The 24,408-nt window shown below is 41.5% G+C and overlaps 1 protein-coding gene and 1 non-coding gene across 2 annotated transcripts in view; both read left to right on the top strand.

Annotated features, from left to right (window-relative positions):
• The first annotated feature begins 621 nt into the window (after positions 1–621).
• LOC138440990 (putative adhesion G protein-coupled receptor E4P) overlaps positions 622–24,408 on the top strand; it is a 40,970-nt gene continuing 17,183 nt past the window's right edge. The window contains exons 1-8 of the mRNA XM_069591305.1: positions 622–703; positions 2,660–2,754; positions 6,163–6,213; positions 7,360–7,476; positions 12,129–12,281; positions 14,710–14,750; positions 17,577–17,712; positions 19,179–19,286. Of these exons, the coding sequence (XP_069447406.1) occupies positions 2,724–2,754; positions 6,163–6,213; positions 7,360–7,476; positions 12,129–12,281; positions 14,710–14,750; positions 17,577–17,712; positions 19,179–19,286 (637 nt within the window). The 5' untranslated portion in view covers positions 622–703; positions 2,660–2,723. The remainder of the gene's footprint in view (positions 704–2,659; positions 2,755–6,162; positions 6,214–7,359; positions 7,477–12,128; positions 12,282–14,709; positions 14,751–17,576; positions 17,713–19,178; positions 19,287–24,408) is intronic.
• LOC138441901 (U7 small nuclear RNA) lies at positions 3,784–3,848 on the top strand. The gene has a single exon (XR_011257471.1). It is a non-coding gene; the product is annotated as a U7 small nuclear RNA (small nuclear RNA).

Raw genomic sequence — 24,408 nt, 5'->3', positions numbered from 1 at the left:
TACCTCCACTAGCTTTGTCCATAGTGATGCTTCCTAAGGTCCGCTTGACTTCGCATTATAGGATGTCTGGCTCTACGTGAGTAACCACACCATTGTGATTATCTAGGTCATGAGGATCTTTTTTGTATTGTTCTTTTGTGTATTATTGCCACCTCCTCTTAATATCTTCTGCTTCTGTTAGGTCCATACCATTTCGGTCCTTTATTGTGCCCATCTTTGCATGAAATGTTCCCTTGATATCTCTAATTTTCTTGAAGAGAGCTCTAGTCTTTTCCATTATATTATTTTCCTCTATTTCTTTGCACTGATCACTGAGGAAGGTTTTCTTATCTCTCCTTGCTATTTTTTGGAACTCTGCATTTAAATGGGTATATCTTTCCTTTCTCCTTTGCCTTTAGCTTCTTTTCTTTTCTCAGCTATTTGTAAGGCCTCCTCAGACAATCATTTTGCCTTTTTGCATTTCAGCTGCTTAAGAGAAATAAAAAATGTCTGACTCTTGCAGCCTATTTCCTCCATTTGGGGAGGCTCTACCCTTCTTGCATGTTACCATCTCACTACCAATGCCTGCAGCCATCTCATCCAGCCACAAGACTCCTTGAGAAACTAAAGCTCAAGATAAGAAGAGATGTACTTCCTGTTTCGGTTGTTGTTAGCTCAGAGAAGCTGCCAGACTGGGAGACCAGCGAGGATTTTCATCTTGTGGGTAAGGAGGAACTGGTTTTGTGTTTTTCCACAGAAAATACAAAGTGCTTTGTTTGTGATCTTGGGTCTTAAAAAAATACACTGGCTCTGGAAAGATTTTAAAGGGTAGCTCGTTATATATCCTGTTGTTTTATTTTTTAATTTAAATTTATTTTAAAATTTATTTATTTTTAATTGGAGAATAATTGCTTTACAATATTGTATTGGTTTCTGCCATGCTTTATCTCTTGAAAGATGCTCTAGAGACATTGTTTCTTATTTATTTTCCCATTTCAGTTTAGTATGTATAGAACATACTGAAATATTTTCAAATAGTCAAAAGAAATCATGAATTGTGTGTTGAGGGGATTAAGGAGAACTAAAATAAAAAAGTTTCAATGAACAGAGTCTGAAGCAAATACTCTTTGTGAAACTTGGTTCATTTTTCTCTCTATCTCTGTGAAGTAAAATGTATTTTTTATAATGGGTCTTGTTTAAAAACAAACAAAAAAATGCTCTCTAAATCAATGTTGCTAGATATGCGAAATATATCAGACCCAAAGAACAAATACAATATGATCTCACTTAGATGTAGGAACTACGGTAGTCAAATGCATAGAAGCAGAGACTAGAATGATGTTTTCTAGGGGCTGGGGAGGGAGGAAGATGGGAGGGGAAGTTCATAGGGTATAAAGTTTTAGTTACACAAGATGAAAAACTCCAGTGATGTGTTATACAGCTTAGTGTCTATAGCTAATGATACCGTGTTTTATACATAAAATTTTCTAAGAGGGTAGATCTTATGTTAAGTGTTATTCACACACACACACACACTCAAATCATAAAGAGGGCAGGAGGATATTTTCAGATATGATGGATACGTTAATGTCCTTGATGGTAGTGATAGTTTCATATGTATATGTTTATTTTTAAACTTATCAAGTTATATACATAAAATATGTATTTTTGCATGCTTTTTACATGATGACCATCCCTCAGTAAAGTGGTTGAAAAAAAAAAAGGAATCAACATAGCTAGACGTCTCAGCTTTTCTGAAAAACATTATCACCCTTTTCACACAAGATATTCACTTCAGTTAAAGTGGTTTCAAAAGAGTCTTTAAAAAAAAAAAGAATAACCACTAACTAGACTGGGTTTTGGATGGCATCATTGACTCGATGGATGCGACTCTGAGTGAGCTCCAGGAGTTGGTGATGGACAGGGAGGCCTGGCGTGCTGCGATTCATGGGGTCACAAAGAGTCGGACACGACTGAGCAACTGAACTGAACTGAGACTGGATTTCTCTACATTGAGAGTTTCTATAGTTTATCTTACAGTAGGCTTTTGGAAGGGAAGAGAAATATAAATCAAAAAGGGAAATGAATGTTGAGAGAAGAGAAAGGATCAGGAAGTAACAAAGTATAACTCCTGGCAGATGCCAACATACAGCATGTCTTGAGGTAAAGTCCATGGTCTCCAGATCTCCAAAGTTCTAATTATTCCCTCCAGATCCCCAAGTGGCCTTATTCATTTATATTCCAAGTTTAGACCCAGGCGACAAGGGGATTTGGGCTTCACAAGTGGCATTAGTGGTAAAGAACCTCCCTGCTAGTGCAAGAGACTTAAGAAATGCAGGTTTGACCCCTGGGTTGGGAAGATCTTCTGAAGGAAGGCATAGCAACCCACTCCAGTGTTCTTGCTTGGAGAATCCCATGGACAGAGGAGCCTGGAGGGCTACAGTCCATAGGGTGGCAAAGAGTCAAACAGTACTGAGTGATGACTACAGCTACTACTAACCTTGCTTCTAGGAGCCATTATGCTATAATCATCCTTGCAGAACCTTGCTTATTTCCCAGAACTGGAGTTGTTGAGTCAAAAGACAGGTAGAAATGAAAGGGTTTTGATAAACATCAACCACCTACCTTCTAAATTTTGTGACCATCCAAAATAAATCCTCATGGGGCTTATTTATCCCAGGAATCCTTGTCAGATCCTGCTTGGGAGTGCTTCTAAGGTTGTCATTCCTGGAACCTCAACTGCTATGGGAAGCAGGTGCCTGTTGCTACTCTCTGGTGAGTAGAACAAAGAATTCTCCCCACCCTCCAGTACCCTGCATACCCCAGCTTTGGTTGCTTTCCAGAATTTGGCACTTTCTCCAGAAATTCCTGTGTGTGTGTCCTACTCCAAACTCTGATACCAAGTCTCTTAATTGCTCTCCTCCAATGCAGAACTGAGACAAAAACTTGGGTTCAATTAATTTAGGCTTCCCAGATGGGGCTAGTGGTAAAGAACATGCCTGCCAATGCAGGAGACATAAGAGATGTGGGTTTGATCCCTCAGTGGGGAAGATCCCCTGGAGAAGGGCATGGCAACCCACTCCAGTATTCTTGCCTGAAGAATCTCATGGACAGAGGATCCTGGTGGGCTATGGCCCATAGGGTCCCAAAGAGTCGGACACAACTGAAGTGACTGAGCACATCACACGTTTGGGAAGGAATCCCAGGAAGCCAAAGAGGGAAGAGAGAAGAGTGGCAGTGAGGGATTAGCACTGTGGGTAACTGGCACTCCAGTCCTGCTGGGTATCCTTTCAGTGTAATGTGCTTTAGAAGGGCAAGGAAGCTGGATTATGTGTCCTCCAGTCCTCCTCCCGTGCTTCTTGATGCCCTTCACAGGCTGCAGAAAAACATCCTTTTACAGAAGGATACAGTAGGTTATCTGCTTACTGTGCAATCCCTTCATGGGTAGGCTTAGGGGGCATGGCAAGCATCTAACATGCCAACTGACCACTAAGTGGGTCCAAACTTGGAGGATCGTTGCTTAGCATATTATAGAAACTGGAACCTACCCACCTGTCTACTCTGAGATTTAGGGACTTCAAGATAATAAAAAAATACCATTGGAGGAATCAAACACAGTTTAAGGCTAAGCAGTTTGTAAGCAGTTCTTAGAGGCAAGCACATGATGGCCATTACTTTATGACAGAAGTCAACATATTTTTTCTTTCTATAAAGATCCAGGTAATCACTATTCCCAGCTTTGGGGGCCATTTTGATCTCTGTCTTAATGCCTCAACTCCTTGTTGCTTTATAAAAGCAGCCACAGAGTGGGACAGATCTTTTGGAATTTGTCTAGCGGGGTTTTCATAAAACTGCACTGGAAATCCCCCTACAAAAAAAAAGTAAAAAATAAATAAAAGCAGCCACCGACCCTTCGTGAACTGATGGGCACTGTCGTGTTCCAATAACGTGTTCCAATAAAGCTTGATTTATAGACATAGGAATGTGAATTTCAGGTAATGTTAGCATTCCATGCATGCAATATATTCTCCTTGATTTAAAAAAAATTTAAAAACAACTAAAAACTTGGCAACCCACTCCAATACTCTTGCCTGGAAAATCCCATGGATGGAGGAGCCTAGTAGGCGGCAGTCCATGGGGTCACTAGGAATCGGACACAACTGAGCGACTTCACATTCAATTTTCACTTTCATGCATTGGAGAAGAAAATGGCAACCCACTTCAGTATTCTTGCCTGGGGAATCCCAGGGACGGGAGAGCCTGGTGGGCTGCCATCTATGGGGTTGCACAGAGTCGGACACAACTGAAGTGACTTAGCAGTAGCAGCAAAAACAATTCTTAGCTCATGGGCTGCACAAAACCAGGCAGAGGTCTGCATTTGGCCCAAGGCCATAGTTGGCTGACCCCTGCCCTATGGTCATATTTCTTCTTTATGTGTCAAAAATGCATTCACAAGGAAAATGCAGAGGTTTGAGGGGTTTTGTTTCTTGTTTTTTGGTTTTTTTGGCTGTGCTGGATCTTCATTACTGCTTGCAGACTACTTCCTAGTTATGGTGCACAGGCTTCTCATTGCAGGGGCTTCTCTTGTCGCAGAGTACTGGCTCTAGGGTGTAGGGCTTCAGTAGTTGTGGCGCACTGGCTTAGCTGCCCCATGGCATGCGGGATCTTCCCGGGCCAGAGATCGACCCTATGTCCCATACATTGGCAGGTAGATTCTTGACCACTGAGCCACCTGGGATGCTCAATGAAGTGTCTACAAAAGCCCCCAAATGATGGGATTCCGAGAGCTTCTGGGTTGGTGAACACATGGAGATTTGAGGAAAGTGGTGCTGAGAGGGCACGGAATCTCCACTCCCTTCTTCATACCTTGCCCAGTGTAAATCTTCCATTTGGCTCTTTCTGAGATATATTCTTCTACGTGTGCATGCCAAGTCATTTCAGTCGTGTCCAACTGTGACCCCATGGACCATAACCTGCCAGACACTTCTGTCCACGGGATTCTCCAGGCAAGAATACTGCAGTGGGTTTCCTTGCCCTTCCAGGAATCTTTCCACCCCAGGGAAACCCGTGTCTCTTATGTCTCCTGCATTGGCAGGCAGGTTCTTTACTACTAGTGCCACCTGGGATGCCCAATATCCTTCTACAATAAACTGGTAATCCAGTAAGCAAATGATTTCTCTGAGTTCTGTGAGCTGCTCTAGCAAATTAATTGAATCCAAAGAGGGAGTCATTGGAATATCCAATCCATAGCCAGTTGGTCAGAAGCCCAGGGGACAACTTGGAATTGTGATGGGCATCTGAAGTCTTTGGGACTGAGCCCTTAACCTGGGATACCTGGTACTCTTTCTGGGGAGTTAGTGCCAGAACTGAGTTGAGAGGGACAAATTCAGAGGTTGGGATTGACATATACACACTACTCTATATAAAATAGATAGAGGAATTCCCTATTCCAGTGGTTAGGGCTCTGCATTTCCACTGCAGGGAGCACAGGTCTGATCTTTGGGATCCCACGTGCCATGCTGCATTACAAAAATAAAAACTAGATAATGAATAAGGACCTATTTTAGGCTTCTCAGGTAGCATTAGAGGTAAAGAATCCACCTGGCAGTGCAGGAGACATAAGCAATGTGGGTTTGATCCCTGGGTGGGGAAAATCCTTGGAGAAGGGCATGGCAACCCACTCCAGTATTCTTGCCTGGGGAATCCCATGGACAGAGAAGCAGGGTGGGTCCATAGGGTCACAAAGAGTTGGACACAACTGAAGCAACTTAGCATAGCACAAGGACCTATTTTACAGCACAGGAAACTCTTCTCAATACTCTGTAATAATCTATATGAGGAAAAAAATCTAAAAAAGAGGTGGGGGGAGAGAAAAAGAAAGAACTGAGTTTAATTATAGGATACCCAGCTGGTATACCCAGAGGATTGCTTATTGTTGTGGGAACTCCCGTCGTCCCCCAAACACACTGGACTTGGGTGTAGAGTCTCTGATAGCTGTAATCAGTACTGTATGATGCCCTTCTGTGACATTAGTGTTTATAGCCAATCTAGAAGAATCTACAGTGAAGCTAGCACAAGTATGACTTGACAAGAGGAGACAAAGATGCCGACTCACTCAGGCTTCAGCCAAGCAGAGCCTCAGGGCATCTCCCATCTGCTTTATCTCTGCCCTCCTTCTTCTAGGTCTCAGCGTCCTCCTGGCTCCATCAGGATTGGAAGCAAAGGAGGCTGGAGGTGAGTGTGTTGCTGTTGTTCAGTTGCTCAGTCATATCCTACTCTTGGTAATCCTATGGACCGCAGAGCACCAGGCTTCTTTGTCCTTCACTATCATTGCAAATACTTCATACTTCAATGAGAAAAGAGACACCTTGATTTGTTTTTGTAGTTGCATACATGAACCTCACTTTTCTACACTATTTGCTTGTTGGTTATCCTCCTCGTGTTTCCTTTTTCCAGCCCTCAGTTGTTGTTTTTCAGTAACTAAATCATGTTTGACTCTGCAACCCCATGGACTGCAGCACACCAGGCCTCCCTGTCCTTCACTATCTCCCGGAAGTTGCTCAAACTCACGTGCATTGAGTCAGTGATGCCATACAACCATCTCATCCTCTCTCAACACCTTCTCCTCCTGCCCTCAATCTTTCCCAGTGTCAAGATCATTTCTAATGACTCCACTCTTCACATCAGGTGACCACCGGATTGGAGCTTCAGCTTCAGCATCAGCTATTCCACTCAATATTCAGGGTGGATTTCCTTAAGGATCAACTGGTTTGATCTCCTCGAGAGAATCTCAAGAGTCTTCTCCAGCACACCAGCCCCCAATAGTGAAGTTGCTCAGTCGTGTGTGACTCTTTGCGACCCCGTGGACTGTAGCCTATCAGGCTCCTCCAACTAGCCCCCAAAACATGTAGCCAAAAACAGCTTTATTGTTGCAGTTTTTTTGTTGTTGGTGTTAACTATTCTGGTTAGCTGATTCATATCTAGAATGAGAAGCTGGTTTATTTTTAATCCACTGACTCAGTCAGTCCATCACTGTTTGAGGAAACTAGTCCTTGGGGAAGAAGACCTTGAAAACCAGCATGTGCTGTGCAAAAAGGATGCTAGTGGCCAGAGAGAGCCCTCAGTAAGGAAACACAGGTGCTGAAACATGGAAGTTCTACTGACAAGCAAAAGTGGTATTGGTGGCAGAGGTGGGGAGTGGGTGGGGCGTGCTGAGCATCTATGCTCAGCAGTAGGATGGCTTCCAAAAGGAAGCCAGTAAGCTATTCCCAAGAGGAGGTTCTTGAGACTGCAGCATGTGGTACTTCATAGGTGCTCAATGAATATTTCTTGAATGAAATGAATGAGCAAGCAAATGAATGGATTCTATGTTCCTTGCAGTTTCCTGTCCTCCGTGCCCAGAAAATGCTAACTGCCTCAGTGGCACCTGTGTTTGCAAAGATGGATTTCAGTCTGTGTCTCAGAAGTGGTTCTTGAAGTCCGTTCAGAAATGTGAAGGTAAAGAAGTCCGCATTCATCTTGGCATTTGAAAGGGACAGGGGCAACCCTCTTAGTCTCAAATACTGTGTCACCTAGTGGTGCTGGTACTGCAATGGTACAATGGTATTACAAAGTAGAAAATATCAGCACTGCCTCAATATCCCTATAGAAGTCCCCAGCCCTTGCCTTCTTTTCACGTGCATCCTAATGCTGGCTTCAGTTCAGTTCAGTTCAGTTCAGTAGCTCAGTCATGTCTGACTCTTCGCGACCCCGTGAATCGCAGCATGCCAGGCCTCCTTGTTCATCACCATCTCTCAGAGTTCACTCAGACTCACGTTCATCGAGTCCATGATGCCATCCAGCCATCTCATCCTTGGTCATCCCCTTCTCCTCCTGCCCCCAATCCCTCCCAGCATCAGGGTATTTTCAATGAGTCAACTCTTTTCATGAGATGGCCAAAGTACTGGAGTTTCAGCTTTAGCATCATTCCTGCCAAAGAAATCCCAGGGCTGATCTCCTTCAGAATGGACTGGTTGGATCTCCTTGCAGTCCAAGGGACTCTCAAGAGTCTTCTCCAACAACACAGTTCAAAAGCATCAAATCTTCAGTGCTCAGCCTTCTTCACAGTCCAACTCTCACATCCATACATGACCACAGGAAAAACCATAGCCTTGACTAGACGGACCTTAGTTGGCAAAGTAATGTCTCTGCTTTTTAATATACTATCTAGGTTGGTCATAACTTTTCTTTCAAGGAGTAAGCGTCCTTTAATTTCATGGCTGCAGTCACCATCTGCAGTGACTTTGGAGCCCCCAAAAATAAAGTCTGACACTGTTTCCACTGTTTCCCCATCTATTTCCCATGAAGAGATGGGACCGGATGCCATGATCTTCATTTTCTGAATGTTGAGCTTTAAGCCAACTTTTTCTCTCTCCTCTTTCACTTTCATTTAGAGGCTTTTTAGTTCCTCTTCACTTTCTGCCATAAGGGTGGTGTCATCTGCATATCTGAGGTTATTCATATTTCTCCCGGCCATCTTGATTCCAGCTTGTGTTTCTTCCAGTCCAGCGTTTCCCATGATGTACCTTGCATATAAGTTAAATAAGCAGGGTGACAATATACAGCCTTGACGTACTCTTTTTCCTATTTGGAACCAGTCTGTTGTTCCATGTCCAGTTCTAACTGTTGCTTCCTGACCTGGATACAGATTTCTCAAGAGGCAGGTTAGGTGGTCTGGTATTCCCATCTCTTTCAGAATTTTCCAGTTTATTGCGATCCACACAGTCAAAGGCTTTGGCATAGTCAATAAAGCAGAAATAGATGGTTTTCTGGAACTCTCTTGCTTTTTCCATGATCCAGTGAATGTTGGCAATTTGATCTCTGGTTCCTCTGCCTTTTCTAAAACCAGCTTGAACATCAGGGAGTTCACGGTTCATGTATTGCTGAAGTCTGGCTTGGAGAATTTTGAGCATTACTTTACTAGCATGTGAGATGAGTGCAATTGTGCGGTAGTTCAAATCCCTTATGATTATACAGTGGAAGTGAGAAATAGATTTAAGGGACTAGATCTGATAGATAGAGTGCCTGATGAACTATGGAATGAGGTTCGTGACATTGTACAGGAGACAGGGATCAAGACCTTCCCCATGAAAAGAAATGCAAAAAAGCAAAATGGCTGTCTGGGGAGGCCTTATAAATAGCTGTGAAAAGAAGAGAGGCAAAAAGCAAAGGAGGAAAGCAAAGATATAAGCATCTGAATGCAGATTTCCAAAGAATAGCAAGAAGAGATAAGAAAGCCTTCTTCAGCGATCAATGAAAAGAAATAGAGGAAATCAACAGAATGGGAAAGACCAGAGATCTCTTCAAGAAAATTAGAGATACCAAGGGAACATTTCATGCAAAGATGGGCTCCATAAAGGACAGAAATGATCTGGACCTAACAGAAGCAGAAGATATTAAGAAGAGGTGGCAAGAATACACAGAAGAACTGTACAAAAAAGATCTTCATGACCCAGATAATCATGATGATGTGATCACTAATCTAGAGCCAGACATCTTGGAATGTGAAGTCAGGTGGGCCTTGGAAAGCATCACTACGAACAAAGCTAGTGGAGGTGATGGGACTCCAGTTGAGCTGTTTCAAATCCTGAAAGATGATGCTGTGAAAGTGGTGCACTCAATATGCCAGCAAATTTGGAAAACTCAGCAGTGGCCACAGGATTGGAAAAAGTCAATTTTCATTCCAATCCCAAAGAAAGGCAATGCCAAAGAATGCTCAAACTCCTGCACAATTGCACTCATCTCACATGCTAGTAAAGTAATGCTCAAAATTCCCCAATGCTGGCTTAGTGAGCCCTGATATTGGCTTGGTTTTTCTTCAGAGAAAAGTGGAGTTCTCAGGACCCTGGACACTTAAAGTCTCAAGCACTGGTGTTTTTTTTTTTTTTTTGGGGGGAGGGCGGGGGGCAGTTTCTGAGGATTCCACAAGGGCAGGGAGAATTTCTTTTGTTTATCACTTAATACATAGGAAAAAGAACAATATCACATGGCAGATGCCCAACAAATAAGTGTTCCCCAAAGGGACAAATGAATAAACTCTCTCATCACTCAGCATCTTTCGTGATGTGGTTTCAACTTAGCTTTTCAGTTTCAATTTTCACTGCTCTCATCAGCTCTGGCCAAATCTCTTTTTCATTTCTACAAATTCTAAAGGTCAATCTAAATGCCAAGGGAAATACCACTCCTGAATCCTAATTGCTGGAACTGGTTAACTGATGGCACTGTCGTGTCAATTCATGAGGTGAAACAGAAAATAGTAGACTATTTAAGATGTATTTATTCCTTTTTAACTTCATTTTACTGTGGCAAATGTATAAATTACAGTTTACCGTGTTGCTCAGTTGTGTCCAACTCTTTGAGACCCCATGGACTGTAGCCCACCAGGCTCTTCTGTTCATGAGATTTCCCAGGCAAGAGTATTAGAGTGTGTTGCCATTTCTTCCTCCAGGGGATCTTCCTGATCCAGGGATCAAACCCACGTCTCCTGTCTCCTGCATAGGCAGGCAGATTCTTTACCACTGAGCCACTTGGGAAGCTCTACCAGCTCTACCATCTCTACCATCCAACCACAGAACTTTTTCATCATCTCAAATGGAAGCTTTGTACCCATTAAATGCTAAATTCCCATTCCTACTCCTCCCCCAGCCCTTGGCAACCACCATCCTACCTTCTATCTTTGTTAATTTGACTCCTTTCAGTTCAGTTCAGTTCAGTCGCTCAGTCGTGTCTGACTCTTTGTGACTCCATGAATTGCAGCACGCCAGGCCTCCTTGTCCATCACCATCTCCTGGAGTTCACTCAAACTCACATCCATCGAGACTGTGATGCCATCCAGCCATCTCATCCTCTGTCGTCCCCTTCTCCTCCTGCCCCCAATCCCTCCCAGCATCAGAGTCTTTTCCAATGAGTCGACTCTTCTCATGAGGTGGCCAAAGTACTGGAGTTTCAGCTTTAGCATCATTCCTTCCAAAGAAATCCCAGGGTTGATCTCCTTCAGAATGGACTGGTTGGATCTCCTTGCAGTCCAAGGGACTCTCAGGAGTCTTCTCCAACACCACAGTTCAAAAGCATCAATTCTTCGGCGCTCAGCTTTCTTCACCCAGTCCAACTCGCACATCCATATATGACTACTGGAAAAACCATAGCCTTAGTAGACCGACCTTTATTGACTCCTTTAGGGCCCTCCTATAAGTGGAATCATATGATAATGTATTTATTTATTTGTTTAAATTTTTTTTCAATTATAGTAAAATATGTATAACGTAATTTACCATTTTAATCAGTTACTGTTATTCACTGTTATTCATTGACTATTTTGTTATTGTACTTCACTGTTACTTAGTAAATTCACACTGTTGTGCAACCATTGCTGCCTTTCATCTCCAGAACGTTTTTCATCTTGCAGAACTGAAACTCTTTCCCAGTTAAACATTACCTTCCCTCTTCTCTTCCCCTAGCCCCTGGTACCCACCATTCTACATTCTATCTTGGAATCATATAATATTGGATGTGTTTTTTTTTAGATGTTTTATTTTGAAACAGTTTGAGACTTAAAGAAAAACTGCAAAACAGTTCAATGAATTCTGTAGAGCTTTTACTCAGTTAGCTAAGGTCAGCTAATGATATGACGACCATCATACAGTGAGCAAAATCAGAGGATGAATAATAGTACAATAATATCAACTAGATGAGAGACTTTATACAAGTTTTACCAGTTCTCCCCTAAAATCCACCCCTTTTTTTTCAGTTCTAAGAGCCATTTCAGGGTCTCACATTGCATTTAGTCATCTCAGTCCTGCCTCATCTAATCTGTGACAGATTCTTAATCCTTCCTTGTCTTCTGTGATCTTGATCCTTTTGATAGGACATCAGAGAAGGCCTTCTGAACTTTATTTCACTCAACAGTGCATCCTAGAAATTACTTTGGCTTTATAAAGTAACTTCAGGAGAATTGTCATCTCTATACTGAATCATCTTAACCAAGGACAGATGTTCTGGGTATATTTATAAGTGATGTTGGGTAGCAGAGATCTCATGGGCAAGGGAAAACAATATGGTTTTATGAGAATAAAAAGTGATATTGTCTAATGATATTTTCTCTTGATTCACAGATATTGATGAGTGTGCAAAAGGGCTGGCAAAGTGCAAGCAGAAAGCATATTGCAGAAATGGAATTGGAAATTACTACTGCAGCTGTGTCCCACATTATCCTCTCTTCAACTGGGTGGCTAGTATATTTACAATTAATCATGCAGAATGTTATGGTGAGAATCTCCAAGTATTCCAGTAATCAAATACTCCACCATGAAAAAGGAGACAGGAGAAGATCCCTTGAGAGTTTCACCAATTTCAGGCTAGGGTAACAGGGTAGAGATCTGTCCTGGTCCTCACCCTTCAATCCGTTGTTGTCCTTGGTAACCGTTTCCTGGGAGATTTCACTCAAGCCCATGGCAACAGTCACCATCTCCAAGTAGATACCTTTGTTGTTGTTGTTCAGTCATGTCCGACTCTTTGCGACCCCATGGACTGCAGAACACCAGACTTCCCTGTCCTTCACTATATCCCTGAGTTTGCTCAAACTTATGTCCATTGAGTCAGTGATGCCATCCAACCATCTCCTCCTCTGTCATCCCCTTCTCCTCCTGCCTTCAATCTTTCTGGGCATAAAGGTCTTTTCCAATGAGTCAGCATTTCACATCAGGTGGTCAGTGTCACTTAAAATACAATGCTAGGTAGACAACAACTGATTGTTATTATCTCAGTTAACACCTGTTTCTTTGGGAAGGGTTTCCCACACCCCAAACATGGTCTTTTTCTGTATACTGCCAAGGCGTCTCATCCTATGTATTAATATGTTGGACTCATAATCACTCAATTATTTGCTTGGCAACTTTGCCATAGGCTGCAGACTCCACAAGGGAACATATTTTGTCTCTCTTTTTAAAAAACTGGAGTGTAGTTGCTTTACAATGGTGTGTTAGTATCTGCTGTACAATGAAGTGACTCAGCTCTGTCTATACACATATCTCCTTCCTCACACCCACCTCCATTCCACCAATCCAGGTTATCACAGAGCACTGAGCTGAGCCCCCTACACTGTACTGCAGGTTCCTGCCGGCTATCGGTTTTACACACGATAGTGTATTTAGGTCAGTCCCAGTCTCCCAGTTCATCTCACTCCCTCTACCCCTTCAGTGTTCACATGTCTGTTCTCTATTTCTGCCCTGCAAACAGACTCATCCATAAATTTTTCTAGATTCCACCTAAATGTATTAATATACAGTATTTGTTTTTCTCTTTCTGACTTACCTTACTCTGTATGACAGACTCTAGGTCCACCCACGTCTCTACCAATGACCCAATTTCATTTTTTTGTTGGTTTGTTTTGTTTCTTCTACTTATTTATTATTATTTAATATTTAAATTTTATATTTAATCTGAAAATGGATTTTATCTTAATTCTTATTTTTGTTCACTTTAAAGAAATTATTGTTTTCTAGATTCCACTGTTTCTGATGAGATGTTAGCTATCAGTCTAATTGGTTTTCATTTAAATATAATCTTTTTTTTCTTTGTCTTTGATTTTCAGCAGATTTTTTTGAGGTTTTTAAAAATTTTTATTTTGTTTTAATTGAAGGATAATTGCTTTACAGAATTGTGTTGTTTTCTGTCAAATCTCAACATAAATCAGCCATAGGTATATATATATCCCTTCCCTTTTGAACCTCCCTCCCATCTTCCTCCCCATCCTACCCCTCTAGGTTGATACAGAGCCCCTGTTTGACTTTCCTGAGCCATACATTAAATTCCTGTTGGCTATCTATTTTACATATGGTAATGTAAGTTTCCATGTTACTCTTCCCATACATCTTACCCTCTCCTCCCCATTCCCCATGTCTGTTCTCTATGTCTGTTTCTCCATCATTGTCTTGTAAATAAATTCTTCAGTACCATTTTTCTAGCTTCCATATATATGCATTAGAATACGATATTATCTTTCTCTTTCTGACTCACTTCACTCTGTATAATAGGTTCTAGTTTCATCCACCTCATCGGAACTGACTCAAAGGCATTCCTTTTTACGGCTGAGTAATATTCCACTGTGTATATGTACCACAATTTTTTTTATCCATTCATCTGTCGATGGACATCTAGGTGGCTTCTATGTTCTAGCTATTATAAATACAGCTGCAGTGAACATTGGGGTACTTGTGTCTTTTTGAATTATGGTTTTCTTAGGATCTGTGCTCAAGGGTGGGATTGCTGGGTCATATGGTAGTTCTATTTTTAGCTTTTTAAAGAACCTCCCATACTGTTCTCCATAGTGGCTATATCAATTTACATTCCCTTCAACAGTGAAAGATCTTGGCATCTGTCTCTTTATTCACCTAAGTTTATAAGATTTAGCCTCCTTCTTTTTCTTTTAATTTAAATTCATTTATTTTAATTGGAGGCTAATTACTTTTAGTAGATGCTCCATAAACACCACTGACTGAATTTTTGAATGAGAAACCTCATCCTAATTCCATTTGAAAATTCTACCTTGGAAGAGATTTGGGAATTCTTAGAATGAAATTAGGATGCTATTTGAGTGTAGAAGGAAACACTCAACTTGAATGTGATTGAAAGAAAGATCTATGTTAGAGTGTGTTATTCCCCATATTTCATTTGACTGTTACTTTTCTTTCTCAGAGGATGCCAATAATGAGACACAAGTACCAGGGGACGTTTGGGTAAGTAAGGTGCAGCCTAGGTTTGAAAAACAATCAGTCTTACCATACCTTTCTCCTGCTCAAATACTACCATGGCTCTCTATGACTTTAGTTGTTATTATTCAGTTTCCAGGTCGTGTCTGACTCTTTGCAGCTCCGTGGACTGCAGCACGCCAGGCTCTCCTGTCCTTCACTAACTCCTGGAGTTCTCTCAAATTCATGTTTGTTGAGTCAGTGATGTTATCTAACCATCTCATCCTCTGTTGCCTCTTCTTCTTTTGCCTTCAATCTTTCCCAGTATCAGAGTCTTTTGCAATGAGTTGGCTCTTTGCATCAGGTGGTCTTCCAATGAATATTCAGGGTTGACTTCCTTTAAGATTGACTGGTTTGATCTCCTTGCTGTCCAAAGGACTCTCAAGAATTTTCTCCAGTAACACAGTTCAAAGGTATCAACCCTTTGGTGCTATGCTTTCTTTATGGTCCAGCTTTCACATCTGTGCATGACTACTGGAAAGACCAGACGTAGTCTTGACTACATGGATATTTGTCAGCAAAGTGATGTCTTTGCTTTTTAACATACTGCCTAGGTTTGTCATAGCTTTCCTGCCAAGATACAATCGTCTTCTAATTTCATGGCTGCAGTGACCATCAGCAGTGATTGTAGAGCACAAGAAGAGGAAATCTGTCACTTGCCCTTCTGTTTGCCAAGAAGTGATGGGACAGGAGGACATGATCTTAGTTTGTTTTAATGATGAGTTTTAAGCCAGCTTTTTCACTCTTCTCCTTCACTCTCATCAAGCGGCTGGCTCACTCAATCACACTTTTTTAAATTTAAATTTATTTATTTTAATTACTTTACAATATTTTATTGGTTTTACCATACATAGACATGAATCTGCCATGAGTGTACATGTGTTCCCAATCCTGAACCCCCCTCCCACCTCCCTCCCCATACCACCCCTCTGGGTCATCCCAGTGCACCAGCCCCAAGCATCTTGTAGCCTGCATCCAACCTAGACTGGCAATTCATTCCTTATATGATATTATACATATTTCAAAGCCATTCTCCCAAATCATTCCACCCTCTCCCTCTCCCACAGAGTCCAAAAGACTGTTCTATACATCTGTGTCTCTTTTGCTGTCTCACATACAGGGTTATCATTACCATCTTTCTAAATTCCATATATATGCATTAGTATACTATTAGTATACTATTAGTATACTATTGGTGTTTTTCTTTCTGGCTTACTTCACTCTATATAATCGGCTCCAGATTCATCTACCCCATTAGAACTGATTCAAATGTATTCTTTTTAATGGCTGAGTAATACTCCATTGTGTATATGTACCACAGCTTTCTTATCCATTCATCTGCTGATGGACATCTAGGTTGCTTCCATGTCCTGGCCATTATAAACAATGCTGTGATGAACATTGGGGTACACGTGTCTCTTTCAATTCTGGTTTCCTTGGTGTGTATGCCCAGCAGTGGGATTGCTGGGTCGTGAGAGTTGGGCTGTGAAGAAGGCTGAGCACCAAAGAATTGATGCTTTTGAACTGTGGTGTTGGAGAAGACTCTTGAGAGTTCCTTGGACTGCAAGGAGATCCAACCAGTCCATTCTGAAGGAGATCAACCCTGGGATTTCTTTAGAAGGAATGATGCTAAAGCTGAAACTCCAGTACTTTGGCCACCTCATGCGAAGAGTTGACTCATTGGAAAAGACTGACGCTGGGAGGGATTGGGGGCAGGAGAAGAAGGGGACGACCGAGGATGAGATGGCTGGATGGCATCACGGACTTGATGGACGTGAGTCTGAGAGAACTCCAGGAGATGGTGATGGACAGGGAGGCCTGGAGTGCTGCGATTCCTGGGCTCGCAAAGAGTCGGGCACGACTGAGTGACTGAACTGAACTGAACCGAAGGCAGTTCTATTTCCAGTTTTTTAAGGAATCTCCACACTGTTCTCCATAGTGCTATACTAGTTTGCATTCCCAGCAACAGTGTAAGAGGGTTCCCTTTTCTCCACACCCTCTCCAGCATTTATTGCTTGTAGACTTTTGGATAGCAGCCATTCTGACTGGCGTGAAATAGTACCTCTTTGTGGTTTTGATTTGCATTTCTCTGTTAATGACTGATGTTGAGCATCTTTTCATGTGTTTGTTAGCCATCTGTATGTCTTCTTTAGAGAAATGTCTATTTAGTTCTTTGGCTCATGTTTTGATTGGGTCATTTATTTTTCTGGAATTGAGTTGTAGGAGTTGCTTGTATATTTTTGAGATTAGTTATTTGTCAGTTGCTTCATTTGCTATTATTTTCTCCCGTTATGAAGGCTGTCTTTTCACCTTGATTATAGTTTCCTTTGTTGTGCAGAAGCGTTTAATTTTAATTAGGTCCCATTTGTTTAGTTTTGCTTTTATTTCCAGTATTCTTGGAGGTGGGTCATACAGGATCCTGCTGTGGTTTATGTCAGAGAGTGTTTTGCCTATGTTCTCCTCTAGGAGTTTTATAAGTTTCTGCTCTTATGTTTAGATCTTTAATCCATTTTGGGTTTATTTTTGTGTATGGTGTTAGAAAGTGTTCTAGTTTCATTCTTTTACAAGTGGTTGACCAGTTTTCCCAGCACCACTTGTTAAAGAGATTGTCTTTAATTTATTGTATATTCTTGCCTCCTTTGTCAAAGATAAGGTGTCCATAGGTGTGTGGATTTATGTGGGCTTTGTATTTTGTTCCACTGATCTATATTTCTGTCTTTGTGCCAGTACCATACTGTCAACCGCACTTATGTATATTCCTGCTTTTCAAAGTTTCAATAACCATCTACCTAATTACTTTTATCTCTTTGAAAGAAAATTCTGAGGAACAATGGAAGCAAAAACAACATTGCAAAACAGGTGACCCAACTACTTCAACGTGTAGAATTGACCATATGGAATCAGAGTTTTGTTTCTCCAGGAAAACATGAAGATTCTGTACTTGACATAGGTAAGAAACATTAAGCATTAGTTTTAAGACCAGAAAATTTTATGAAAGTCATCTTTCATCAGACCTTGTGTTAATATGTTCACATATCATGAACAGAGTTCACTTAAGTGATTTTTCCCAAATGCAGAAGATCGCTCCCACATGACTATTCCTTTGGAAAAGTTTTATTTTTTCCTGTTAAAAATTTTAAAATTGAATTATAGTTGATTTATATTATTGTGTTAGTTTCAGGTATATAGCATAGGAGAGCTTCCCAGGTGGCACTTAGTGGTAAAGAACCCACCTGCCAATGCGGGCAACATAACAGACGTGGGCTCAACTCCTGAGTCGGGTAGACTCCCTCGAGGAGGGCATGGCAACCCGCTCCAGTATTACTGCCTGGAGAATCCCATGAACAGAGAAGCCTGGCTTCAGTCCATGGGATTGCAAAGAGTTAGACATGACTGAATTGAGAGCATGCCCACATGCATGTATAGCATAGTGATTCAGTACTTTTGCAGATTACATTCCATTGTAGATTATAATGAGATATTGGGTATAATTTCATGTGCTATTCAGTAAATCTCTGTTGCTTATCTATTTTATATATTGTAGTTTGTACCTGTTAATCCTATAGTCCTATTTTATCCCTCCACACTGCCTCTCCCCTTTGGTAACCATAAATTCGTTTTCTGTGTCTGTGAATCTGTTTCTATTCTGTACATACACTCATTTGTATTATTTTTTTAGATTCCACATGTAAGTGTTTTCTATTGTATTTGTCTTTCTATGACATTATTAAATATTATATTCTCTAGGTCCATCCATGTTGCAGCAAATGGCAATATTTCATTCTTTTTAATGGCTGAGTAATATTTCAATATGTACCATATTTTCCTAAGTCAATCATCTGTTGATGGGCACTTAGGTTGCTACCATGTCTTGGCTATTGTGCATAGTCCTGCTGTGAACGCTGGGGTGAATGAATCTTTTCAAATTAGAGTGTTTGTTTTTTCTGGATCAATGCCCAGGAGTAGAATTCCTGGATCATATGGTAGCTCTATTTCTAGTTTGTTTTTTTTTTTTTTAATGAAAACTCTATTACTTGGAAAACTTTTAAATGCTTAGCTTCCCTTGCTTAAAAATATTAGTTCTCCTTTCCCCAGACGCCCCATTACACATTGTTTAAAGAAAACTTTTCCCTTTAAATATTCTGTGGTAAAGGCTGAGCTTGCCTAGTTTAGTGCCAGCTCTGGGAAGCATGACAGTCTTCTCTCTTCCCTTGAGTTGTGTGACCTATAGGTGTTGCCTATACTTTCGACATTTCATCTCCACCAGTCAGAAATGTTAGGGGAGGGCCAAATGGTCTACCTTGCATGCAGTAAATAAAATGACTAGTAACAGATCTGTCAAAGAAGGGAGTTGTTAGCAAGTTTTTTAGGCATGAGAACTGAGCAAAGCAGGACTCACTTTCCTAATGTTTCCAGTTTATGAAACCAAGAAGTGCAATGAGACAAGTGAGAAGACTGTTCTAGAAGCTGGAAACAACACAATGGATATCGATTGCCCAAATGCTTTCAAAGGAACCACAAGAGGTACTGTGTCTAAGATGACCTATACTCTTGACCTATAACTTCTGGGCACTGTTGTCTCATTTCTAGGTGATGGAACCAAGCTTCCAAAACATTCAAGGTAAGAAGACTCTTCTGGCAGAATTTAAAAGTCTGCCTTGACTACTAACCAGGCAATTTTGAGGACACAGTTTGTATGGACTTTGTGATACATACGGAGGTTCAAACAGGGATTCCTTGACTTAGCTCCTTAAAAGGGATGGGCTGGTGCATGCTCAGTTTCATGTGCTGATCCAAAAAGCTTACTCTTTAAAAAAAACTTTATTTTTTAAGTGAAGTCCCTGGTGGCTCAGCTGTAAAGAATCTACCTGCAATGTGGGAGACCTGGGTTTGATCCCTGGGTTGGGAAGATCCCCTGGAGAAGGGAAAGGCTATCCACTCCAGTAGTCTGGCCTGGAGAATTCCATGGACTATATAGTCCATGGGGTTGCAAAGAGTCAGACACAACTGAGTGAGTTTCACTTTTGTAGTTGATTTACAATGTCATGCCAGTCTCTGCTATCTAGTGAAGTGACTCAGATAATACATTTCTCTTTCTTTTTAAAATATTCTTTTCCATTATGGTTTATCGCAGGATATAGACTGTAGCTCCCTGTGTTATAACAGTAGAGCCTTGTCGTTTGCCTGTCCTCTATATAACAGTTTATGTCTCCTCACTCATCCCACACTCCCAGTCCTTCCCTCCCCCATCTGACTCCCCATGGCTAGCTCAAGCCTGTTTTCTGTGTCTGTGAGTCTGTTTCCATTTTGTAGATAGGTTAGTTTGTGCCGTATTTTAGATTCCACATGTAAGTGATATCATATGGCATATCTGTCTCTCTTTCTCACTCACTTCACTTAGTACGATAATCTCTAGGTCCAACCTTGTTACTGCATATGGCATCATTTCATTCTTTTTTTGCCGAGTAATATTCCCTTGTATATACATACCACATCTTCTTTACCTGTTCCTCTGTTGATGGACATTTTGGCTGTTTCCATGCTTTGATTATTGTGAACACTGCTGCTATGAACACAGGGGTACATGTACCTTTTTGAATTATAGCTTTAGCAAGAAATATGCCCAAGAGTGGGACAGTTGGATTGTATATTGGTTTTTTGAGGAACCGCCACACCATTTTCCATAGTGGATGCTCCAATTTACATTCCCACCTAATGTAGTGTAGAAATGTTTCCTCAGAGAAGCTCACTCTTGATGGTGGCACATGAGTTGTCTCAAACACTCTTTCCCTTGAGAAGCATTTTATACTCTCTCTATTCTGCTAGCCTACAAGTTGGCAAACTTTTTCTGTAAGAACACAAGAGGACAAATATTTCTGGTTTGGGGGCCAGATGATTTTTGTTTTATCTACTCAACTCTTGACATTGTAGTATGAAAGCAGCCATAGGTGATATGTAAATGAAGGGACATGGCTGTGTGCCAATCAAACTTTATTTACAAAAACAGGTGGTAGGCTGGATTTGACCCCCAGGCCATAATTTGACACCCCTGCTTTATTCTATCATTTTATTTAAGTCTCTGCATCACATCCACACTAAAACCTTTCTAACTTATTTTTTTGTTTGTTGTCTGTCTCTCCCACGACATCATCTCCCTGATGGCAGGGACTCTGCCCATTTTGTTCCCTGTTGTGTTGCAATGCCTGGAACACTGTCCAGTACACAGTAGATGCTCAGTAAACATGTGGCAAGTGAATGAATGAATGCATGCATGAAAAGTATTTCGAAGAGAAAGACCCAGTTACCTGGAGAGAGTGAAGTACTTGTTCCTATGATTCTTCCAGAAAATTCCTGGCTACTGGTTAATCTTCACTGTTTACTGTGAGCTACAGAAGAGAGAAGGGAGAGGGGAAAACATCTAAAAATGAGTTTATTTTTATTATTTTTTTCAACCATTCACTCCTTTTAAAAAATTTATTTTTTATTTCTTTTCGGTTGTGCTGGGTCTTGGTTATTGCTTGTGGGCTTTCTCTAGTTGCAGTGCTCAGTGTTTCTGATTGTGGTGACTTTCTCATGCATCCAGCTTCCATGTGATGCATGGGCTTCAGTAGTTGTGATTCACAGGCTGTAGAGCACAGGCTCAGTAGTTGTGACTTAGTTGCTCTGCGGCATGTAGAATCTTCCAGGACTAGGGATTAAACCCATTTCCTCTGCATTAGCAGGTGATTCTTATCCACTGGACCACCAGAGAAGTCCAGTTGATTTTTTAGATCGGGTGATATAGGTGATAAGTGGTTTGGGGTGAAACTGGGATGGTGGCACATGAATGACTGCAGTTTAGGAAACTGTGTCATACTGTGCATTTAACTTCTATGACTTAAATTCTTCTAGCATGAAAAGGGAAAGGAAAGAGGGTGGGAGGGAGACAGAGAGAGAGAAAGAGAAAAAGAGAGAGAGAGGCTGAGAAAGAGAAGTAGGAGGAGGGAGTGAAGGAAGGATGAGAGAATGAATTAAATAGAATGGGCCATCCTGTCTACCTTTCCATTAAATTTGATACCCAAAAGTCAGCTTGAGATGGAAGATGGGAATTATTTGGAATATTTTAAAAATTAATTTTTGTTGAAGTATAGTTGCTTTATAATGTTGTGTTAGTTTCTACCATACAGCAGAGTGACTCCGTCATGTGTATACACATATCCCCTCTTTTTTGGATTTCCTTCCCATTTAGGTCAGCACAGAGCATTGAGCAGAGTTCCCTAGCTATACAATAGGTTCCCATTTGCCGGGGTCCAGCCCCAGTGGATCCAGGGAATTGGAAGCGGGGACGGAGTCGGCTTCCTAGGAAAGAACTTATTTAATTACAGATATAAAAAGAGATTAGAAAAGGATAGTGTAGTAGGAAGTATTAGTGGAGAAAAGAGGCTGAATAACTTGGTTTACACGGAAAACCAATAAAACTCCGAGACAAGGAGTTTGCACCACCTACGTAGGCCACTGGCGCCCGCTTAAATAGCAGAGGGTGCCCCGCCTTGGGCTCCCTCTTGCATGGGTCTTAGAAGCCAGGGCAAAATTAGTAGGCTTGACGAGCCTCCACACTCCAGATGGGAATTCAGCCAGAAAAGAAGAGAACGAGAAAAGACCACACGGGGGAAACCAGTCTTTCCAGGAACTGGTCCGTTTCTTAATTTTCCAGGTCCACTTCTATATTTTTAGTTATACATAGAGATAAATGCAAGAAACAGAGTCACACAGGGTCAGCTCCTCCAACCCTTATCTAAAGACAGTGTCCTCAGCATATCTTTGTTCTTACAAGGGTCTTACCTTTGTTCACAATATCTTCTGGTCTGGAGACCGATTAACATTTTATGGCCTCACCTTTCTATTGATAAAGGTTAATCGATCAGAAAACTTCTTTTCCCTTAAGATCTACTTAGTCTTAAGACAGTGATAAAGTTACATTTTTACATAGCAAGGACACAATGATTTATAGCAAAGAAAGAGGAATACAGTGATCTATAACAAAAGAGAAAATTCATTAACTCAAAAGCCTAGTATTGCTAACATCAAAACTGCTATATTTCTTTTTCTACATTCCAATTACATTGATTAACATACTCCCAGGTGCCTAAGGATATAGAGGCCTGGTGGCAATCATTAACTCCACAATGAAACCCTTCACCAACATGATTTTTATCTTTAGAAAAACCCTATGCTAACTAAGACTTTCAAAATACTCCAAACTCTCTGTGCTGTTTATGGTTGAGAGGTTGTAAACAATCATGTACATAGTAGCAAGAGTGTGGATAATCCTGTCACACAAGCTAGTCTGCCAGCAGAGAGGTTTGACCTGAGACACTCCTTTTATATGCAGGAGACTATTATCTGGAGCTCTAAGTTAATTTTCCAGAGAAAGGTGGTTGGGGATAGCCTCTGTTAATGTCAGAAGAGTAGGTGAAAGCATAATGCAGTAAGGCAGGCAGACTCTGGTTTTGGGGCAGATGCACGAGCAGATCCAGCGAGGCTCGCTTAAGGCCCGACTCGCCTTTGCCTGTCGGGCCCCTTGACCTCATGACCTTTGCCACGGGCGGGACTCCTCGTGCTGGCTCCTGGCACCATTAGTTATGCATTTTATAGAGAGTGTTGATAGTGTATGGGGCTTCCCAGGTGCTGCAGTGGTTAATAATTCACCCACCTGTGCAGGAGATGCAAGAGGTGTGGTTCAGTCCCTGGGTTGGGAAGATACCCTGGAGTAGGAAATGGCAACCCCCTCCAGTGTTCTTGCTAGGAAAATTCCATGGACAGAGGAGCCTGGTGGGCTACAGTTCATAGGGCTGCAAAGAGTTGGACAAGACTGAGCAACTGAGCACACACACAACAGCGATATATGTCAATCCCAATCTCCTGTTCATCCAGCGCCCCACTTCCCCGCTTGGTGTCTATACATTTGTTGTCTAGGTCTGTGTCTCTGTCTCTGTCTCTGTCATCTGTACCATTTTTTCTGGATTCCACATATGTGTGTTAATATACAATATTTGTTTTCTCTTTCTGGCTCACTTCACTTTGTATGACAGTCTCTAGGTCCATCCATGTCCCAACTTCATTTCATTTTAAAGTTGAGTAGTATTCCACTGTACATACACACCACATCTTCTCCATCCATTCCTTTGTTGATGAACATCTAGGTTGCCTCCATCCCTTGGCCACCATTGACAGAGTACAGGAATGCATATGAGGGAGTCATCATCTATTCAGAAACATTTGATTTCTTCATCCCACATGAGTTCCAGGCTTCCAGGTGGTGCTAGTGGGTAAAGAACCTGCCTGCCAGTGCAGGAGATGTAAGAGATGGGGGTTTGATCCCTGGGTCGGAAAGATCCCCTGGAGAAGAAAATGGTAACTCACTCCAGTATTCTTGCCTGGAGAATCCCATGGACAGAGGAGCCTGGCAGGTTACAGTCCATGGGGTCGCAGAGAGTTGGACGTGACTGAACGCGCACAGGCACTTGTATGAGCACACACACACACACACACACGCACACCTGAGTTTCACCTTCTGGAGACAAACATCTTGCCTTATGATTTTCCTTTTGATGTCTAATGTTCATACATAAATATTTTACAACACATCAATAGAATATTTTGCACA

Source organism: Ovis canadensis, chromosome 5 (genome assembly GCF_042477335.2).
Source record: "Ovis canadensis isolate MfBH-ARS-UI-01 breed Bighorn chromosome 5, ARS-UI_OviCan_v2, whole genome shotgun sequence".
Classification (NCBI taxonomy): Eukaryota; Metazoa; Chordata; class Mammalia; order Artiodactyla; family Bovidae; genus Ovis; species Ovis canadensis.
Note: the sequence above shows the minus strand (reverse complement) of the source record. Positions and strands in the feature narration are given on the sequence as shown.